Below are 22,039 nucleotides of genomic sequence, written 5' to 3' on the forward strand. Positions count from 1 at the left end.
ATGAAACACAAAGAGGAAATGCTGATTTCTGTAATCGTTGCATTAAAATATTGGGCCTGAATTTGTGGTCGGAGACTTCCTACGAGCGAATGCATTCATAAAGGCGACGTATCCCGGGGTGCATGCGGTTTGCAAGCGCTCCTAGGATTACATGGGCCAGGCCAACTAATGAAAAAGGGGAAACACCATTATACGAACATACAGACAATGACGGACAGCTGAAGACCATCTGGTCCATCGAGCCTGTCCCACACAATTGCAATACTTTGTCTATCACAACATATACACCCCACCCAAAACCATGTGATCTCCTGGGAGAGGCAAGGAACGGGCCGGTACTGACCGGGTGCGGCGATAACATCGACTCCCACCATATTCGGCAGGTGGTTTGCAGCGGCAGTACAGCGTTGTGCCCCGCTCTCCTTTGCCCAGAGATCGTGACATCCTCGCTATGCGCATCGCCCCGGACCTGAACTTGGGTTCTGCTCCCTGCAGCATCGCCAGGCAAAAACACCGGTAGCTACAGGAGGCATCCATCGGGAGACAATAATTAAAGGCGAGGTGGTCGAGGTAAGTTCCAAATAAATTTAACTGCTCTCTTTCAGGTTTTTGGCCGGTGTTCTTTGCCTGCGGTCAATCAGTCCAGCACTCTGCTTCAGTGCATCAGGCTGATCGGACTGGAGCGCGGCTGCTGTTGGGGAGAAGGTAAGTTTTTATTTTGCAGAGCCTGCAGTGATGTCCTTTCCCTTACGGGAGGGAAGGAGCCTATCAACACGGCAGTGCTGTGCAGCACAGTGTGCAGCGCTGCTCCATTTACCGCCCCCCACCCCCCGCTGCCTCTTGTGCTCCAGGAAGGAAATGGAGCGGCTGATTTAGTGCTCCACTTCCTTCCTGGAATGCTCCCGGTTATAGAGCTCCACCTAGTGGACTACTGATGTAATGCAACTACTGATGTATTAATAAACGATCATGTGGCAAAGTCATATGATGACAGTTTCTGTTAAGGAGCCATCTTGTGTAGTGTGTGCTTGTTAGTGGTGTCTGTAAAGATATCACAGTTGGCGATGAGGATAGGATAATTGGATTCCCTAGCTGTAACTTCTGTTGGTGGATAATCCTGCCATCTGACAGAGAGAGGTTCTTTGTTTTGCAGAATAGCTAAAAATCCGAGGTAAGTTTAAAACACACTTGGCTGAACTATTGACGTTGCCAGGGTCCAGAGGACCACACTTATGGGAATAATAGGGCACTTGGGTGAGTTCCATCACGACCGAGAGACTTGTGCTAGAAATGTTTTTCACTGAAAATCATAAACGAATGGTTTTAGAAAGGAAATTAGTTATTTTCTTGACTGAAGCAGGCCCCAAGATGTAAGAAACCCTGAAAAATGTGCTTGTTCCTGTCAAGTCAAAGAATACGCCACTGACGGAGATTCTAACCAAATTCAGCACCATACTCCTGAACCCCTGGAAATTGCTGAAAGTTATCATTTTAGAACACAAAATCAATTAAATGACGAGGGTATCAGTGAGTGCATTGTAGTTTTTAAAAAGCTATCTATTCACTGTCATTTCAGAAACTTTCAGGACCAAGCGTTGAGTGACCGCTTTTTTTGTGGGTTGAAAAATGAACAAATCAGAAGGAAATTGTGACAACCCCTGACTTGACTTTTAATTTAACTTGTCATACAGCTATGTCGATGGATATGGCCGACCAATACTCCCGAGAATTTTGTGCCATTTCCAGTCACCAGACAACCGAGGTTAATCAGCTGCAGGCTAAAAATAAAAGACAATTGGGCCCCAAGGTCTCTTCAACTGGTCAAGGTAACAGTGAATTGAAGATGTGCCTGGGCTAACACATTGTCTTCACATATGGACAGTTGTGAACAGAATGATTTTGCTGCAAGAAAACTGGGCATCTTGCGAAAGCGTGCCGACTGAAGAGTAAACTGACTTTCAATGCTAGAAGTAGAAATCGCGAGACACTACATAGCATTGTAGAGAAGCAACAGAGCGAGGAGGTTCTGGAGATACACCTCATCAGGAGCACAAGGGTATCTAACAGCGATTCGCAAAGTATCATCATCCAAGTAAACTTTGCAGGAACCAGGATACCCATGGAAATCGACACTGGTGCATACATGAGCATAGTACTGGAATCACTATATCTCGACAAGTTGAGTGATTTTTGTCTGGAGAAATCGAAGATAGAGGCTACTCAGGAGAGCAAATCCCTGTTGTAGGAAGTATCACCATCCCAAAAAAATACAAGGATCAGTTTCAGAGCTTGCCTCTTATAGTAGTGGCAGAAGACAAGCCTGCCTTGATAGGTAGAAATTTGTTGGGATCACTGAAGCTGGATTAGAATGAGATTTTTCATGTGGAAATTAAGTTTGCATCGAAAGATGACATCATCAAGCAGTATCCGAAGGTGTTCTGCAAAACAGGCAGCCCGATCCAAGACTTAAAGGCGCGTGTCAGAGTGCAGAATGACGCAAGACCAGTTTACTGCAAGCCACATCCAGTACCATACCCACTCAAGGAGAAAGTTGAGCAAGAATTCAAAAGCCTAGAAACTGAGAACATTACCTCTAAGATAGATCTAAGTTATTGGGCTACACCCATTAATTTTGTACCTAAGTCAGATGGTAAGGTAAGGTTGTGTGGTGATTATAAAGTAACTGTAAACCAAGTTCTAGAAGGTAATTACCCAACACATTGCCAAATGTAGAAGATTTGTTGACAACGCTGACAGGTGGCCAAATCTTTTTAAAGTTAGATCTTACAAATGTCTACTTAGATCTTGAGCTAGATGAGGAGTCCAAGTCATGCTTGACTATAAATACTCATCTAGACCTATATCAGTTTAATAGGCTACCATTTGGAGTATCTTCTGCCCCTGCCATATCCCCTAGGGATGATGAACCAGATTCTGTAAGGCATTGAAGGGGTAATATGTTATTTAGATGACATACTGATTTCAGCACCAAACAGGCAAATCCATAATAACATGTTGAATGAAGTACACAAACAGTTAGACAAGCATTGAATATAAGTGACTCCTCGCAAGTGTGAGTTATTTCAAAACGCAATGGAGTACTTAGCACAGAGTACACAATGATGGTTTATATCCAAGCAAGAGAAAACTGGATGCAATCAGAAATGTACCCACTTCCAAGAATCTCACTGAACTTCGACCATTGTTGGGTTTTTTGAACTATTATGGGAAGTTCCAACCAAATTTGGCTACAGTATTACATCCACTGAATGGGCTGTTGAAAAAACAGGTCAATTTGAAAGGATCAGAAGAATGCGACACAATATTCAAGGAGTGTAAAAGCCAGTTGGTAGAGAGTTAGTTCACCATGATGTATCTAAGGAGATCAAGCTAGAGTTGGGCAATGATCTCTCATGTACTAGATAGTGGGGAGGAGAGACCAATTGCTTTTGCTTCACACACTGAGTGCCAGTGAGCGGAATTATGCGCAGATCAAAAGAGAAGCTTTGGCATTGATTCTTGGGGTCAAGAAGTTCCACAAATACTTGTTTGGTTGTAAGTTTACCATCATTACTGACCATAAGCCCCTGATGGGAATCCTCCATCCAAAGTCCCCAGTTCCAACATTAGCTGCAGCCCGAATGCAGAGATGGGCTTTGATTTTGTCAGCATATACGTATGACATGGAATACAGACGATCAGCTGATCACAGTAATGCTGATGCTATGTCCAGGTTGCCATCCCCATCACAAGTTACACCCAATAGGGAAGAAGTGTCTTATTTTTCATACATTGATAGTATAATATTAGTATTAGACAGTCCCTCATGTCGAAGATGACCCACTTCCACACCAAAAAAGATAAGCTCACAGGTGTTTCAATGAGCTACATCTTGAAGGATGGACGATGCCTTTGCGTGAATTATTTTAACGTGGAGTGGCTGTTGCACACCAGCCAGCACATGAGCTTGACAGAGCAAAGTCTTGGTCCATTGGCAAGAGTTAACAAAGACGACTGGAGACCAAGCTCTGCTGCGCTGCTCCTGGGCCACAGCCCCGCCACTCCTGGGCCATGACCGCATCGATCCTCCACTGCTCACCGCCTCCGATCGGCACTCCTCGCTGGGCTTGATATCTGATCTTTGCTGTACTCGATTGCCATTCCCTGCTGACCTCGAACGCCACCTACCGCTGGGCACGAACGCCGCTCCCCGCTGGGCTTGAACGCCGACTCCCGCTGGGCTCGATCTCTGGGCTTCGCTGCTTCTCCTCCACCTGGGTTCCGACCCAGTCGCTGGTCTCATTCCTCTCCAATGGGCTGCCTGGACTCCGATGATGTTAATCCAGTCGCCCTCCTCTAAGCCATCGCACTCCTGGACCAGCTTGTGCTGCTCCCTGCTACCCCCCCTGCCGACGATGGTGTTTTCATTCCGGTCGTGGGGCACCATTGTACATTGATGAGCTGCCAGTCACAGCTGAATAGATCGGTAGCACAACCAAACATGACCTAATTATGTCAATGGTATATGATTACATAGAAAATTGATTTTCAAACCAGCTATCAGAGGAAGATATTCATCCATACTTCGTTCGTAGGAATGAATTGTCAGTGGATAAAGACTGTATCATGTGGGGTGCAAGAGTAGCTATACCAAATAAGTTCAGGTCTAAATAGTTATGAGATCTTCATGACATGCACCTGGGAATGTGCTTGACCAAGAGTTTTGCACACATTTACTTATGGTTGTTAGGTTTTGATAAGGAGAAGGGGTTGTATTTTTGGCTTTTGAGATTTCGGGGCAGTAATGACGGCGGGGTGGTCCTGATACCGCCTAGAAAAAGTTTGCACCCTCACCTGCGAAATTCAGCCTAAAAATGAGGTTCCATGATCGGGCATTACACAAGGAAGTTTTGCGCCAGAGTCGAAAATCGCAGCGTTAAAACAGTTTTGTTGATTTAAGGAACTTCATTGTTGTTTAGTGCCCTGCAACGTAACGTTGTATATTGTATGGTTTTATTTTGTTTCTGGGAGCTTTTGTGACTATGTTGCCGTAAAATTTCTGGCTCATCATTTGCCATTGGTGTCTTGTGCATCATTCTAACGTTCACCGAATATGTGCCTTTATGGGGACACATAGCGTGTTCAGTATTAGCTTCTTCCCTTAGTTTCCTCCATTTAGGAAAGCCAGTCCATTACAAGCTGGCAATATTCGAATGTTGGTCTGGCAGCATCTCCGTGCTGCCTCCCCCGTGGATGGTGTGGATATCCATCATCATCATCATCATCATAGGTAGTCCCTCGAAGCGAGGATGACTTGCTTCCACGCTAAAAAGGGATGAGTTCACAGATGTTTCAATGAAGGACATAATATTCCTGGTCCTGAACTATACCTTGAAGGCTGGAAGATGCCTGTGCATGGATTTTTTTAACGTGTGGTGGCCGTTGCACACCAGCCACCACACGAGCTTGACAGAGCTAGGTCTAGGTCCAGTGGCAAGGATTAACCAAGACGACTGGAGACCAAGTTCTGCTGCACGGACCTAGTGCACGCACATATCACAGTGTGAGCTGGTCAGTGTTGCCCATGGGCCCTCGCCTCTTCTGGGCCAGAACTCACGCCTCTCCTGGGCCCTGATCACGTAGCTCTACGAACTCTCACCGCTCCTTCGCCCCAACCTCGCCGCTCCTGCTGTACCTGCCCACGCTCCAATCAGCGACCTGGATTTGGGTGACGTCAATATGGATAGCCAATGGGGGGCTTCACCAGGCTCCTCTTCATCATCCTCCTCCTCCTGAGGTGGGCATGCAATCCTCACTGGCAATTCCTGGCCCTTCATGATGGCCAAGTTGTGCAACATGCAGCACACCTCAATGAATTCGTAAACCTGTTGAGGGGAATATTGAATGTTGCCTCCAAAGCAGTCCGGGCATTGGTCTAACTCTAGGAGATGGCATATAAGAACATAAAAATAGGAACAGAAGTAGGCCATACTGCCCCATGAGCCTGCTCTGCTATTCAATAAGATAATGGCTGGTCTCAGCTCCACTTCCCTGCCCACTTCCCATAACCCATTATCCCCTTATCGTTTAAGAAACTGTCTATTTCTGTCTTAAATTTATTCAATGTCCCAGCTTCCACAGTTCTCTGAGGCAGCAAATTCCACAGATTTACAACCCTCAGAGAAGAAATTTTAAATGGGCAGCCACTTATTCTAAGATCATGCCCTCTAGTTCTAGTCTCCCCCATCAGTGGAAACATCCTCTTTCCACCCACCTTGTCAAGCCCCCTCATAATTTTATACATTTCGATAAGATCACTTCTCATTCTTCTGAATTCCAATAAGTAGAGACCCAACCTACTCAACCTTTCCTCATAAGTCAGCCCCCTCATCCCTGGAATCAACCTAGTGAACCTTCTCTGAACTGCCTCCAAAGCAAGTATATCCTTTCATAAATATGGAAATCAAAACTGCATGCAATAGTCCAGGTATGGTCTCACCAATACCCTGTATAGCTGTAGCAAGACTTCCCTGCTTTTATACTCCATCCCCTTTGCAATAAAGGCCAAGATTCCATTGGCCTTCCTGATCACTTGCTTTACCTGCATACTAACCTTTTGTGTTTCATGCACAAGTACCCCCAGGTCCCACTGTACTGCGGCACTTTGCAATCTTTCTCCATTTAAATAATACCTTGCTCTTTGATTTTTTCTGCCAAAGTGCATATCTGTCAGCACTTCTTTTTGGAAGTGCCATCTTTTCACACACGGCTCATGAGAGCTCAAGGTATGAGCGTTGATGCCTGTAAACCCATAGGGGGTGAGGTCTCCAATCCATACGTCTTTGGCCTCTCCTCATCCCTGGGCCGACATGGCCAGGAGCCCTTCTTCTAGCTTGATGCCGCCTGGCAATAGATGGAGCATGATACGCTGGCGAACTAGTAATTCCACCATTAACTTCTCTCACTGAAGTTGTAAGGACACTGTAATGCAGATAAAATTGCCGTTGGCAAGTCAGAGCTTCACTCAGCGTGATGTGCGCAACCATTACAGTCGGTGTGACCTACAATGTAGAATCCTCCTCCCTCCATTTAAAAATGCTGCCAATACCACCAGCTAGATCCTGGGAACACCCGGGTTTTCAGACGTTTTCTGGGACGGGCGTTAAATGAGGCGTTAGAGCCGAATTTTGCATCCGGGGTGCTAAAAAGTGTTGCACAACAATTAAAGTCATGATCTCAGTGAAATTAGAGGGCGGGGGTGGTAAGTTTTTGCACTGCCGCAAAGCATGAGCCAATTTTGCCGGCTGGGCGGTAAAAGCTGGACGCCTGGCGTTATGCCTAGAAACACAATTTACCGCCCCTTCGGGCCACAAACATAGACATAAACAAGCCAAAAATACAACCCATAGAGTACATTGTCAGTCAGTGTGCAATATGTCAATCTGTAAGCAAGAAACCACCATCAGTACCATTACAGCAATGGAAATGGCCTCCCAGGGTATGGCTAGAGCTGAGCTAGAAGGGCAGCAATTGTTCATTGTGATTGATAGTCATTTGAAGTGGGTAGAGGCATTTCCCATGCGGAAAATAACAACAAATAAAACAATAGACAATTTGCGAAGGTTGTTTTCTTCATATGGCCTCCCAGAAGAAATTGTTTCTGATAATGGGCCGCAATTTTGTTCAGAAGAATTTGTACAGTTCATGAGCAGAAATGGTGTGAAACATACCAAAGTTTCACCATACCACCCTGCTTCAAATAAGAACATAAGAACGTAAAAAATAGGAGCAGGAGTAGGCCATTTGGCTCCTCGAGCCTGCTCTGTCATTCAATAAAATCATGGCTGATCTGATCATGGACTCAGCTCCACTTCCCAGCCTCCTCCCCATAACCCTTTACTCCCTTAGCACTCAAAGATCTGTCTGTCTCTGCCTTAAATATATTCAATGATCCAGCCTCCATAGCTATCTGGGGCAGAGAATTCCATAGATTTACAACCCTCTGAGAGAAGAAATTTCTCCTCAGCTCAGTTTTAAATGGGCGGTCCCTTATTCTAAAACTATGTCCTCTAGTTTTAGTTGCCCCTATGAGTGTAAATATCCTCTCTGCATCCACCTTGTCGAGCCCCCTCATTATCTTATAAGTTTCAATAAGATTACCTCTCATTTTTCTGAACTCGAATGTGTATCGGCTCAACCTACTCAACTTATCTTCATAAGTCAATGGTGCAGCAGAGCGCATAGTACAAATTGGAAAACGTGCTCTCATCAAGCAAATGTTGATTTCAAATCCAACAAAATGGCAGTTGTCGTTGGGCAAAAATTGGCAAATTTTCTGTTTACTTATCGAAATACTCCTCATACAACTACTGGTAGAACACCAGCAGAGTTGTTTCTCAAACGACAGACACGAACCAGGTTCTTGTTGTTAAAGCCAAACTTGGCACAGTCAGTAGAAGAGAAACAATCAAGACAGAAAGAGAATCATGATAGAGGTAGAATAAGAGAGAGAAGTGTGAAATGGAATCAGAAGGTTAGAGTGAAGAACCATCACCCTGGTTAAAGTAGTTGCCAGGAAGAGTAGTGAAGATATGTGGCCCTCACATATATTTGGTCAAGATGTTTGATCATGGAAAGGTTAGGTTTGTTCGCATTGATCATATTTTACCTACAGATGTGGAATGAGTTGAAAGTTGGAATGATTCGATTATTTCTGATGAGTCAGATAGTCTTGTTACAAGTATAGCACCAGTAGCAAATCCTACATCAGATGTACTAGAAGTCCAAGAAAAAGTCAGAATTTAAGTCTGAGTCCGAGTCAGGCAGACAAACAGTCTGAAGTTGTAGTGAGTCCATATGTAGGTCAAGGTCAGCCCTCGGAGAAAATCTCTCCTCAAGCTCAGCCTGGAACGAGTCTAAGTCCTAAAACAAGTTTGGAAAGTTCTGTTCAAGAGCAAAGGTATCCTCTTCGAAACAGAAAACCAGTTGTTAAGTTTGATTTGTAAATATGGAAAAATAAGTTCATATCTTTTGTCGTGTATACCATACAAGTTATGTACGATGATTACTTCTTCAATAAGGAGGGAGAAGTGTTATAGAGCTCCACCTAGTGGACTACTGAAGTAATGCATCAACTGATGTATTAACAATAAATGGTCATGTGACAAGTCACATGATAGTTTCTGTTAAGGAGCCATCTTTTGTAGTGTGTGCTTGTTAGTGGTGTCTGTGAAGATATCTCACTACCCCCAAAAAATTTTCTACTTTTAACTTAGCACCCAAACTGGGCACTCCTGAATTTCTCCCCCTTTATCTGCAGTTACAAAGGAATGTAGAGTGTTATACAACAGCAACAAAATGCCTGGCGATTCTTACCACCTAAATCGCTTCCTTCCCGGTTATAAACTGTCAGTATACTTTATACACATTAGATCGGAAGCTAGAACCAGAAAAGTAGAACATTTTAAACTATTCAGAGAGTAAATGTAATAGTTGATACTGCTGATAAGCTGCCTACTTTTCTGAACTAACAGCACAGCTCACTCCCGCCACCCCCACCCCAAAAATACAACCATTTTAAGCAATTGAATTTGACAAGCGCCATGGAGCTAAACTATAATGAGCGTGTTGTCGGAAAGCAATACAATCTGTCGCTGACCTGCGTTGCTTGCTGATTTATGAGCTGAACTGCTTCTATCATTGGAATGTACATGATTGTGCATTCAAAACAGAGCGACTGTCAGAGAAACTCTTCAGCATACTGTAAATCAAATGAGTATCCTTCTGGATCCACAGTTAAGTTTCAAAAGACTGTGAGGCTTTTCTCAGAATCTGTCAATTCAATGAGTTGAGATTCTGGAATGGAAGAAATTGAATGAAAGATGAGGGAACTGACAAAAATATTGCTGGAAAATCTAAGAGTTTTACATGGTGCTTTTCCTAGCATAAAATGTAATTTATTTTGTGCTTTCCATTCCATTTTAACCTTGAAGCTTGCAGTTTTTCTTTTCAGCTAGGGGGTTTTAATAACTTGGTCTGTGCTTATTATAATGCATCTCATGTTTACCAGCATATCCTATAATCTACCTAAAGGCTAAGACTGGAATATTATCGTCACTGATATTGTGGCCGTCGGTTTATAGTGTCTGGCCAGTAAAGACTTTCTATGGCAGTAATGCTTCTATTAATTCCCTTAGTAATTTTGGTAAGCCCACTATATTAATAAGAGGATGATCAGCTGGTATTATTTCAATTTTTTATTCCTGAAATAAAGAAAACAGTTGCTGGAAAGACACGAATAAATGTCTAGGCCAGTGTTTAGAAAAAAATATTATATTTTCAAATACTGAAGTGTAACTGCACAGCTGTCTGCACAGAAGAAACAAAACCATTGCCATACCCCAGAAAGTAGAAAGTCTAGTACAAAATGTATTCTCAGTTATCCATTCCTATTATTACAGTAATGGCTTACACTTCTGGGCACACCATCAGGGAAAGGATTTCTCCTGCTTCGAAAAATTGAGAGGTATACATAAAACACACAGGAAAATCCCAGTTATTTTGGTTGGGGTAATGCTTCCACCATTGTACAGTGTGAAAATAATCAAAAGAAAAATACTGCGGATGCTGGAATCTGAAATAAAAATAGAAAATACTGGAAATCTCAGCGGGTCAGGCAGCATCTGTGGAGAGAGAAACAAGAGTTAATGTTTCAGGTCGATGACCCTTCGTCAGATCTGGCAAATGTTCGAAATGAACATCATCCCTTTTGTCTCTCAAATCTCTCCTGTCTTCCACCCATCACAAATCTTCCATTTTGTTCTTTCCTCCCCTCGCCCTTTCAGTGCTCCTTAAGAATCTGTTCATTTCGAACATTCGCCAGTTGTGACGAGGGGTCATCGACCTGAAACGTCAACTCTGTTTCTCTTTCCACAGATGCTGCCTGACCCGCTGAGATTTCCAGCATTTTCTGAGAAATAATCAACTTTGGTGATCTCTGTCTGCCTTATATCCCAGCATGCATTGTCTGGTCCTCTTTACACCAAATTTCTCCTCATCCCTTGCTTCCTCTACACCACCATTAGTAACCATTAGCACAATGCATCTGCTCGCTGGAATTTCCAACCAAATTTCATCCGCTTTGAAACCTTCTTAAGGAGCCGACTCTCAGGAACCTTCTCAGCTTGTTACTTTATATAGTATGGGAACCAACGATGTATATAAGTTGCTGCTTTACCCTGCAGTGATTTATAACAAAAGATAAAATTGTATGTAATATATTCTGAATATTATGTTACATTCAGGAGAAAATGTATTTTTCTGCTCTTTGCAGGTGCTGGGAGTTTTGTTTTAAATTCCATATGTATGAAAATGCTGCTCAATTTTACGTGTGGTAGATAGTATTAGGAGCTGGTGGAAATTTGATCAAAACCCCAATTTTCCACATCCAAATTCATTTTAGGCAGATCATTTATAACCAGTAGATAGTGCTCCTGAATTTTGATATTTCTGTTATGTGATAAATGAGTGTAGTTCCAAATCTGTCATATAGATAGGAAAAAGTTAAACTACTAAAACAATGGGAAGAAAAGTCGGGAGGGGCATATGATGGATGGCTGATCCACTAACACCTGTTTTCCAGCTGGTATCCCAGCATCTCTTATTTCCAGGCCCTCTTCCCACGTCTAGTGTGCTGAAATAGTTCTACTGTCCCGAATAGCCATTATAATGCAAGGCCTTCTCAGCTCTAAGCACTACTTGCCTGATCAGTGAATCACAGGTCTGGTTTGGATGTTGATACAAACACAAGAAATGAGGGAGATGAATACTAGGTTGTATTAAACGGGCCGATCAGTGGGGCAAAGGCGGGACAGCCTTTCCTTGTGCATATTCCTATTTTCCTTTATTCTTGGGTTCTAAGGTCAATAGAATAGTTCAGGTATAATGAGATATATCTGCCCGTATCTATCATTTACATCTCTGCCCTACAAATAGCTTTGGGGCTCATTTGTTAAATACATTGGTCATCAGAACTTCAGCTTAGCCATGTTTGAGAGATTTTCTGAATTACGAATGAATTGCTGATGGTACAGTATTTCTAAATGTTTCTCTCTTCCATCCCAACTCCAAGTTCAATCAGTGCAAGCAATGTGGGTGAATGTTAAAAATGAATACCCTTATTTACTTTATTAATTATATATCAATATAATAACAAATATAATTCAGTGACTGATTTTGTTTCAATGGCATGTTACTGACTGCTGTATAACCAATGAAACCTGTGAAAATGGAAATAAGCAGGTTTAGTGGAGTGAAGATACAATATCATAGAAACATAGAAACATCGAAAATAGGTGCAGGAGTAGGCCATTCGGCCCTTCGAGCCTGCACCGCCATTCAATAAGATCATGGCTGATCATTCCTTCAGTACCACTTTCCTGCTTTCTCTCCATACCCCTTGATCCCTTTAGCCATAAGGGCCATATCTAACTCCCTCTTGAATATATCCAATGAACTAGCCTCAACAACTCTTTGCAGTAGGGAATTCCACAGGTTAACAACTCTGAGTGAAGAAGTTTCTCCTCATCTCAGTCCTAAATGGCCTACCCCTTATCCTAAGACTATGTCTCCTGGTTCTGGACTTCCCCAACATCGGGAACATTCTTCCAACATCGGGAACATTCTTCCCACATCTAACCTGTCCAGTCCCGTCAGAATCTTATACGTTTTTATGAGATCCCCTCTCATCCTTCTAAACTCCAGTGAATAAAGGCCCAATTGATCCAGTCTCTCCTCATATGACAGCCCAGCCATCCCTGGAATCAGTCTGGTGAACCTTCGCTGCATTCCCTCAATAGCAAGAACGTCCTTCCTCAGACTAGACCACCAAAACTGAACATAATATTTCAGGTGAGGCCTCACTAAGGCCCTGTACAACTGCATTAAGACCTCCCTGCTTCTTCTATATTCAAATCCCCTAGCTATGAAGGCCAACATACCATTTGCCTTCTTTACCGCCTGCTGTACCTGCATGCCCACTTTCAGTGACTGATGAACCATGATACCCAGGTCTTGTTGCACCTCCCCTTTTCCTAATCTGCCGCCATTCAGATAATATTCTGTCTTTGTGTTTTTTCCCCCAAAATGGATAACCTCACATTTATGCACATTATACTGCATCTGCCATGCATTTGTCCACTCACCTAACCTGTCCAAGTCACCCTGCAGCCTCTTAGCGTCCTCCTCACAACTCACACCGCCCCCCAGTTTAGTGTCATCCACAAACTTGGAGATATTACACTCAATTCCTTCATCTAAATCGTTAACGTATATTGTAAAGAGCTGGGGTCCCAGCACTGAGCTCTGCGGCACCCCACTAGTCACTGCCTGCCATTCTGAAAAGGATCCGTTTATCCTGACCTTCTGCTTCCCGTCTGCCAACCAGTTCTCTATCCATGTCAGTACATTACCCCCGATACCATGCGCTTTGATTTTGCACACCAATCTCTTGTGTGGGACCTTGTCAAAAGCCTTTTAAAAGTCCAAATACACCACATCCACTGGTTCTCCCTTGTCCACTCTACTAGTTACAACCTCAAAAAATTCCAGAAGATTCGTCAAGCATGAGATCACTGATTAATTGTTAACTTCCTTTAACATGGTAAATAATGACTGCATGGGCAGTGTGAATAAACTGAAGTACTTTACTTACATGAAAACTAGAGATGCCAGACTGGAAATCGCGGCCTCCCCGGGTCTGTACGGGGTATGTATGGACCGGGGAAGGCATCGCAAAAGCCTGTTTTCAGCGCGCAATGCGATTGCGCTGACAACCGGCTTTTCCGATCTGTCAAGCTCTAGCTTGACAGATCCTCCGCATCTCGACAGTCAGGACATTCGCATGGGCAAGATTGCGGTATTTACTCATATCTTACCCAGCGGATGTCCTGAAAACTCTTGCACCTGATAGTAGCAGGCGCATAGCCTACTTTTACAGGCGTAAGATTTTTAAAACATACATAAACATAATAACATTAAATTTTAAAAAACATGTTATTGTTTTAAAACCCTGCACACTACAGTAAGTTTATTTTAAACCATAATTTAAAAAACTTTTCTTTTTTAAATTGGAAAAACTCTTTTTTTATAAGATATTAATAACATTAATTTAAATTAATCTGAAATATGTAGTGTATTTTTTCTATTTTTTATTAGCGTTTTGGTGTTTGGGTCTCTTTCTCAATCATAATAATGGGAATGCCTACTTACGGACACCTCCTTCCCTGAGCTCAGTGCAGAAGCCTTCCGATCGCCACCTCCCCCCTTACCCCCCCGGGGCTTGTTTTCCAGCTGAACCCTGAGCCCGTGTCCAGGTGCGGGGCCGATTCTGAGGGGCGACACTACGACCCTCAAGCCCTGCTTGAAGACGTTTGGTGGTGGCATGTGAATTTAAAAAAAAAATGAAAACTTCAGAAATCCAAGAAACTTCCATATATTCCAGTGAAAGGTAAAAACAGTTGAACTTTATTGTGGATATTTCAAGTGCTCTTGACTCTCTCCAAAAACTTTGATGAAAAACCATCTTTCAGCGCCGATTTCTCAATGTGTGCTGCTTTCTGTTAACTCACCAGGAGGTTTTTCGGGAGTGGCCAGATACTCCGACCTCGGATTCAAATTTTTGAGGCAAACTGCGAAAAATAATGAAAACTGGCACAGACATGAGGGAACTTGTGATGTCAAAAAAACTAATCTAGAAAAATCGTACCTAAAGCAGTTATGCTGGCGCAAATTCCAGGGGGAAACTTTGAATTAAATACTTACGCCAGAAAAAACAGGGGGCGCCAAAAAAACAGCGCAAATGACCCGGGAAAATTGAGCCTTATGAATGAGAAAATACTGTACCTTGATTGGCTGCCCAGAACCATGTGACTCCAGCTCCAGCTTACGGACATCACAATATGCACGTGCTCCGACGCACAGGGAGAGGAGGCCTCAGGACCGGGATCTCTCGAGGGCGCAGCAGGACCACATAAGTGCGCATCTTTTTTCCATTTTTCAGTTGTTCGCCTGCGTGAAGCAGCCGACCGGGATTTCTAGGCCAATAACACCTGCATAGTTTGTGGTTGATAAAAAGCAATTCTCACACTCCTATTAGTGACAATCAATAAGCCTTCTAGTGCTGGTCTAACTAAACATGATGTTACCACAGCAATGATCATTAGCCAACACCATAGAGATATGAAAAAATATTACATGATGTTTGCAATGATAAGCACACTGCTTGGGGTCTGTAATTTTACATTGCATTGGTCCAACGAGCCTGTGCTCACTATTTTGAGAGATCGATGCCTCCTCTTCCATCTTCATCTTGATTGTATTGTTGACAGGTTAAGAAATGTCCACGTGCATAAGACTGACTTTCACATTTTTGATCTGTCAATAATTCTTTGCGCCAGCATTGTTGATTAAATTCATAGTTAAAACCACAACGAGAAGGTTAGAAAGTACTTAAATAACTAACAATGATCCTTCAAATTTTCAGAGAAAATCTAATCTGAAATAAGCATGAGTAGTCGAACTCTACCTGATCCCAAACTTGTGATGGACTAGCATACACTCCTGTGTTTTAGCTGTGACTGCAGATCTGTAATTCATCCAATACATAATAAAAAATAGAAAAGCAAATTACTATTTAAATGGAGAAAAATTGCAAAGTGCTGCGGTACAGAGGGACCTGGGGGTCCTTGTGCATGAAACACAAAAAGTTAGTATTCAGGTACAGCAAGTAATTAGGAAGGCAAATGGAATGTTGCCCTTTATTGCAAGGGGTATATAAGCAGAGAAGTCCTGCTACAACTGTACAAGGTATTGGTGAGGCCACACCTAGAGTACTGCGTTCAGTTTTGGTCTCTGTATTTAAGGAAGGGGACCAAGACTGCATTGGAGGTAGTTCAGAGAAGGTTCACTAGGTTGATTCCGGAGAAGAGGGGGTTGACTTATGAACATAGGTTGAGTAGGTTTCGCCTGCACTCATTGGAGTTCAGAAGAATGAGAGGTGATTTTATCGAAACATAAGATAATGAGGGGTCTTGACAAGGTGGATGCAGAGAGGATATTTACACTCATAGGGTAAACTAGAACTAGGGGGCATAGTCTCAGAATAAGGGGCCGCCCATTTAAAACAGAGATGAGGAGGGATTTATTTTCAGAGGGTTGTAAATCTGTGGAATTCTCTGCCCCAGACAGCTGTGGAGGCTGGGTCATTGAATATATTTGAGGCAGAAATAGACAGATTTTTGAGCGAAAGGGGAATAAAGGGTTATGAGGAGCGGGCAGGGAAGTGGAACTGAGTCCACGATCAGATCAGCCATGATCTTATTAAATGGCGGAGCAGGCTCGAGAGGCCAAATGGCCTACTCCTGTTCCAATTTCTTATATTCTTATAACCAGCATTTTGTATAATATCTAAGTTCAAGTTACTTTATGTTGTTGAAAATGTCTAACATTCATAGAACTATATAGACATACAAAACAGAAGCAGACAGTTTGACCCAACCAGTCCATATTGCTTTTCATCCTCCATGTGAGCAGCAGCCCTAATCCCAAGTGCCCGAGGTAGGATCTTAGATCTGAAACATCAGCTGATGTTTCTACAAAGAATATGCATGACCTGCTGAGTACGTCCAGCTTATTCTGTTGATGTTCCCAAGTGTCTGCCCTGTTTTCATTTCCCTTTATTCCCCTTTCCTTCAACCACATATCTAACCTGTTCTTACAAATCGACATGGTTTCTGCGTCTATCACTATATCTGGTACTGCATTCCAGAGGCCTGACAACCCACTATGTAAAAAAAAAAAGTTTCTCTTGTTCTCTGTCCTAAATCTCTTTTAATCTTATATCTATGTCCCTATATTCTAGACCCTTGGAAACATTCTCGGGGCGAAATTGCCTTTCGCCCCGAATGGGGGTAGTAACTTGCTGGGGCCGGGACTTTGTGTGCTTGGCACAGAAGTCCCACCCCCGAGTTGGGCTTGCCACCCTTCAAAGGAAGCAGAGCACAATCTCGCGCTCGGCACTTCCTTTAAGGGCGGGTCCCGGGGCACCACTTGGGCGCTTAAAGGGGAGGGCCGCTGCACACTCTTCAAGGCTTCTGATTGCCTCCACTAGGCCACCAGAGCAGTGTGCAATTGGGCCTGCAGCCCAGGTCACGCTCGGGATCATATGCTGGAGCCGACCTGAGAGTCGGCATACCAGTAAAGATGCCGCGCAGGGCACTGGCGCCCTTCCCTTTAAGTTCCACCCCGCGAGTGAATGTTGGCCGTTCACACTAGCCTTGCGTGCCGTGGGGCAACGTGGCGGTAAGAAATCGGCGCGCGGTGACGACGGCATCACCAGTTGTACACGGTTCGGGGCGCAACCCGCGGGGTGGGTGGTCCACAAACTCCCTGGCAATTTCCTAGACACCCCCAACCCCCCAGGCGAAAAGTCTCTTCCGTCCTATTAGCGACTTCTGGAGGCGCCCACGGACCTCTAAAAAAGGGACAATTTCACTCCCTCTGTTTCTGTATACTCTGTCTCACCTCTTCATAATTTTAAACACCTCTATGTAATCAGCCTGTAAAGTCCTCTGCTCTAAGGACAACAGTCCTAATTTTCCAAGTCTTTCTCTGTATTTGTATTGTATCCTACAAGACAGAATCCAAGTGAATCAGTGCTGTACCATGTATGATGCCTCAACATCCTTCCGATAGCGTGGAACCCATACTGTACACTGTACTCCATCTGTGATCTTACTAAGATTTTATAGATTTATTATTACATCTCCACTTTTATTTTCAATGCTTCTTGCAGTAAGACCCAGTATTCCATTGGCATTTTATGACCTTATTTACTAAAAGTGTTACTTTAAATGAACATAATTTCCCAAACCCCTCTTTTCTTTCACATCACCTAGCCTTCCCTAATTCAAAGTATAATTATTACACTTATTTTGTTTTACCAAAATGTACGACATCGCATTTACTGCCATTGAATTCCATCTGACACTTCTTTACCCATCTTATCAATATCCTCTTACAGATCCCTTTGGTCGTCAGAACTACTTTAGTATGATCTGAAAATGTGGGCACCACACCCTCAAGGCCTATATCCAATTCATTGATGTACACAGTGAGCACAAGTGATCCTCGAGTAGAAACGTGTGGGACACCGCGAACCACTTCCAACACACTGAGAAACTGCTTTTAACACCTACTCTGTCCCTTTCAACCAGTTATTAATCTAATTTACTGTGCTTCTCCTTATTGCATATCACTTAATCTCCTCAGAACAGTATCCAGTTCTACAAAAAGTAATCCGGGGGAAGAGCTGGCTACGGCCCAGAGTATTTTTGTGCAGTCAGGAGGAGCAGGAATATTCCACAAATGGCCCCACAAAAGTAAATGTTGAGAGAGGTTTTGTAGCATTTCTTTTGTTTGATCTCCAGTGGTCCCTTTAACGACTGGTGGTAAGGCCACTTAATGCCGGACGGAGAGAGTGCGCACACTCCTCCCATTTGTACCTCAAAATTGCAATCATGGTTCTATGTATGTCATTGGGCCTCAATTTGCATATTAAAAGTGGACTCCTGCCTTAAACACGGAGGAGCTCTGGCTGCCCATCTAATGCCTCCTTCGATTTTCTCTTATTCTTTCTTAATTTTATCTTTTTATTATATCTATATGGGCCCTAAAGCCATTCCACCATCTACAAGGCAGAAGTCAGGAGTGTGATGGAATACCCTCCACTTACCTGGATGAGTGCAGCTCATACTCAAGAAGCTCAACTCTATCCAGGACAAAGCAGCCCGCTTGATTGGCACCCCATCCACCACTCCCTCCACCACCAGCGCACCGTGGCTGCAGTGTGCACCATCTACAAGATGCACTGCAGCAACTCACCAAAGCTTCTTCGGCAGCACCTCCCAAAACTCGCAACCTCTATCACCTCGAAGGACTAGGACAGCAGGCGCATGGGAACACCACCACCTGCAATTTCCCATCCAAGTCCCACACCATCCTGACTTGGAAATACATCGCCGTTCCTTCATCGTCGCTGGATCAAAATCCTGGAACTCGCTCCCTAACCAGCACTGTGTGGGAGTACTTTCACCACACGGACTGCAGCGGTTCAAGAAGGCGGCTCACCACCTTCTCAAGGACAATTAGGGATGGGCAGTAAATGTTGGCCTTGCCAGCGCTGCCCATATCACGTGAACAAATTTTTTTTTAAATCAAATATGTCCTCTTCTTCAATTTTAGTTTGTTTCTAACTTCTCTGTTTACCTACAGCAGTCTGAAACTTGAAATAGATTCCCTCTTAAATGGTATATATTTATTCCGCAACTTTGCAATCTCCTTTTTGAAAATATTCCATTGATGAACAATAATCGTGTGTGCCAATTTATCTTTCTGCCTCACCTCAGCTAGCTTACTCCTCGTCGTTTCTCAATCTCATTATTGTACTAGCTTTTTCCCCTTTCTGTTTGGAACTTGAACCTTATCATGTTGCAGTTACTGCTCCCGAGCTGCTCGCCCACATTTAACTCATCTACCTGGCCTACTTTGTCACTCATAACTAGATTAGGCATCAGCTCTCCCCTTGTGGGCATATCAACACACTGCTTGTAGAAGTACCCCGAGTGAGCCATTTAATGTTAACTGCAGTTCACCATTAATCAAGAGCGTGATTCCAAAGCTGCTCCCTTCCCCCCAAGTTCTCTGAGCATTTATTATAAGGCTCAACAGCAGCACTTAACAGCTGCCCAGTGTGATACAGCAAATGTAGGATGTCAAAGCAACTAAGCACAGCTAAATGGCTGAAGGATTATCTTTATGATCTTATTAAAGCTTTCCATCGCTGCATGGTGATTACACATGCGTAGGCCTTTACATATCTGTCCTCAACATGGCGGGTGCAATGTCACAATGGCAATCAAGATCCGAACTTCAATATTACAAAATTAAAGCTTTGAAATTGTAAGATTCCACTTCCAGCCTTGTCCAGACAGCTGATCTGAGAATTGATCACAGAGTTCAATAACTGATCTGTGGTGCATTCAGATCTCCAGCCATTCAGATCAGGAGAGAGAGACAATCTGTGCCAGGAGTGGAGTCTTGCAATTTCAGGGCTGCATTGTGCATATTCTTGTCACAACAGTGTGCAATTTACACAGTTATAATCTTAAAATATTCAGGGGATAACATGACATAACATTGATGCTCATTACAGAAATGGAAAAACATCATACATTATTTCTGCTTGATATGACAAATTACTTTAATTATTAATATTCAAAGTAGAGACGATGCATTCCCTCAAATTTGCTTGGCTTTTTCAGTGACTCTTTGAAATGAGGTTTGTATTGACTAAGGTCTGCAAATTGGAACGGGTCCAATTTACACAGGTTTGTGGGCTGTAATGGCTGTGCTGCCATTTCTGGTCAAGTCAAGTCTGAAAATTCTGACCATGTGTGTGCTGATGCTGCTGGGAGCTCAGTATCATGAATGCCCAAATCCTCTGATTGACTCTCTGATTGCACCAAGGGTAAATCACACTGAGATAGTGCCAACATCACCTGATATTGATGGAAGTGCTTTACTTTAGAGCCTGCCATTTGGAGAAGCTTTAAAATAGGATTGCTGGAGTTGAGAGCTTTTGGAGCAGATTATTTTGCTTCAAACCTGTACAGAGTTAAAAGGAAAAATGCGCATGGCTATGGGATAACGTCAAAGGTGTGGGACTAATTGGATAGCTCTTTCAAAGAGCTGGTACCGGCCCGATGGGCCAAATGGCCTCCTTCTGTGCTGTGCGATTTTATAAAATCACACTTGTAGAAAATGCATGTTTCCAGTGTATACAGTCCTGCACATTCACTAGCTGGTCACGATTTCCTTTAAAAATCTATATTTGTCCAAGGTTTCTGAAAAAATTGGCCTGAAATGTCAAAAAAGTGGAAAATTGATCGTAATTCATGGAGCTATCAGATATGAGAGATGTTCTCAAACTGCAAGCTGAACACTGTGTTCTGAAACCTTTTTGTGCAAAGCATTGCTGCCCAGTGGGAGTAGCATCCTGGAGTACTGCTGTCCCTTAAAGCCCTGACTACTGATGAAGTAAAGGAAAAAGATTTTGATGGTTTACTTACAGGTTAAAACTTGGCTTTCATCCCAGATAAAAACAGCTTATAAAGCTTTAGTGGCTACAGAGTCATGAAACTGATACATACAATGCAGTATATAATTATGTCATTGGCAATAAAGCAAACTTACAAAATACAAGGTTAGTAAGTACAGAGTAACAGCTGGGCTCACGTTCAATACCACAAAGCTCGATCTGTGAGTGAATATGATCTGAACCCTCAAATGTTATTAAATCTGTAATGCAAAACAATGCTATTCTCACTTTGCATTGTTTATATTGTTGCAACTCACCATTATCATGATAGTCTTCTGAGGATGGTAGTGATTGTAATGTCATGTGACAGAAGAATGCGCACAACAGCCGTCATGATGAATGTCACTTGACAGGGCCAATAATACAAAAAACATTTTTGATGCTGTCATAAAAGAAAATTAAAAACCACCAGCAAATGTTATGACAATGTACAAGTAATCTCCTGGGAACAACACTATGCTGCCATTCTTTCATTATCATTGAAATAAGTGGAAAAACACTTGGTCTAATAAAGAGTACTCCATCTTGAGCAGGTCCCGCTTCACGAGGACTGGAATAGCACTCTTTCACGTGGAAAAGTAGGAGAAATTCCCTGTCGGCGAATGCGTAGTGGCAGCTACATCAAGGCAATGGGAGATGATGACAGTGAGGACTCTGAGATGAGCCCCAAGCCATCCCCGAAGACAGCAGCAAGACGTCAAAGCTATCTCAAGGCCACGCAGCAATCACTCAGTGATCAGATCAGCCAGCGGAAGTAAGTTTTCATCCATGCTCTTTTCTTCTATATGTCATGTTGTTTTGTTCTTTGCTTTTCTTTTATGCTAG

At 43.1% G+C, this 22,039-nt stretch overlaps 1 protein-coding gene across 3 annotated transcripts in view; it reads left to right on the forward strand.

Annotated features, from left to right (window-relative positions):
• Positions 1-22,039, forward strand: part of LOC139277581 (disks large-associated protein 4-like) — a 487,044-nt gene that overhangs the window by 275,173 nt on the left and 189,832 nt on the right. For all 3 annotated transcript variants that reach the window (XM_070896251.1, XM_070896249.1, XM_070896250.1), the window contains exon 6: positions 21,748-21,968. In XM_070896251.1, coding sequence (XP_070752352.1) covers positions 21,748-21,968 — 221 coding nt within the window. The remainder of the gene's footprint in view (positions 1-21,747; positions 21,969-22,039) is intronic.

The sequence above is a fragment of the Pristiophorus japonicus genome, chromosome 12, assembly GCF_044704955.1.
Source record: "Pristiophorus japonicus isolate sPriJap1 chromosome 12, sPriJap1.hap1, whole genome shotgun sequence".
NCBI classification, from domain to species: domain Eukaryota; kingdom Metazoa; phylum Chordata; class Chondrichthyes; family Pristiophoridae; genus Pristiophorus; species Pristiophorus japonicus.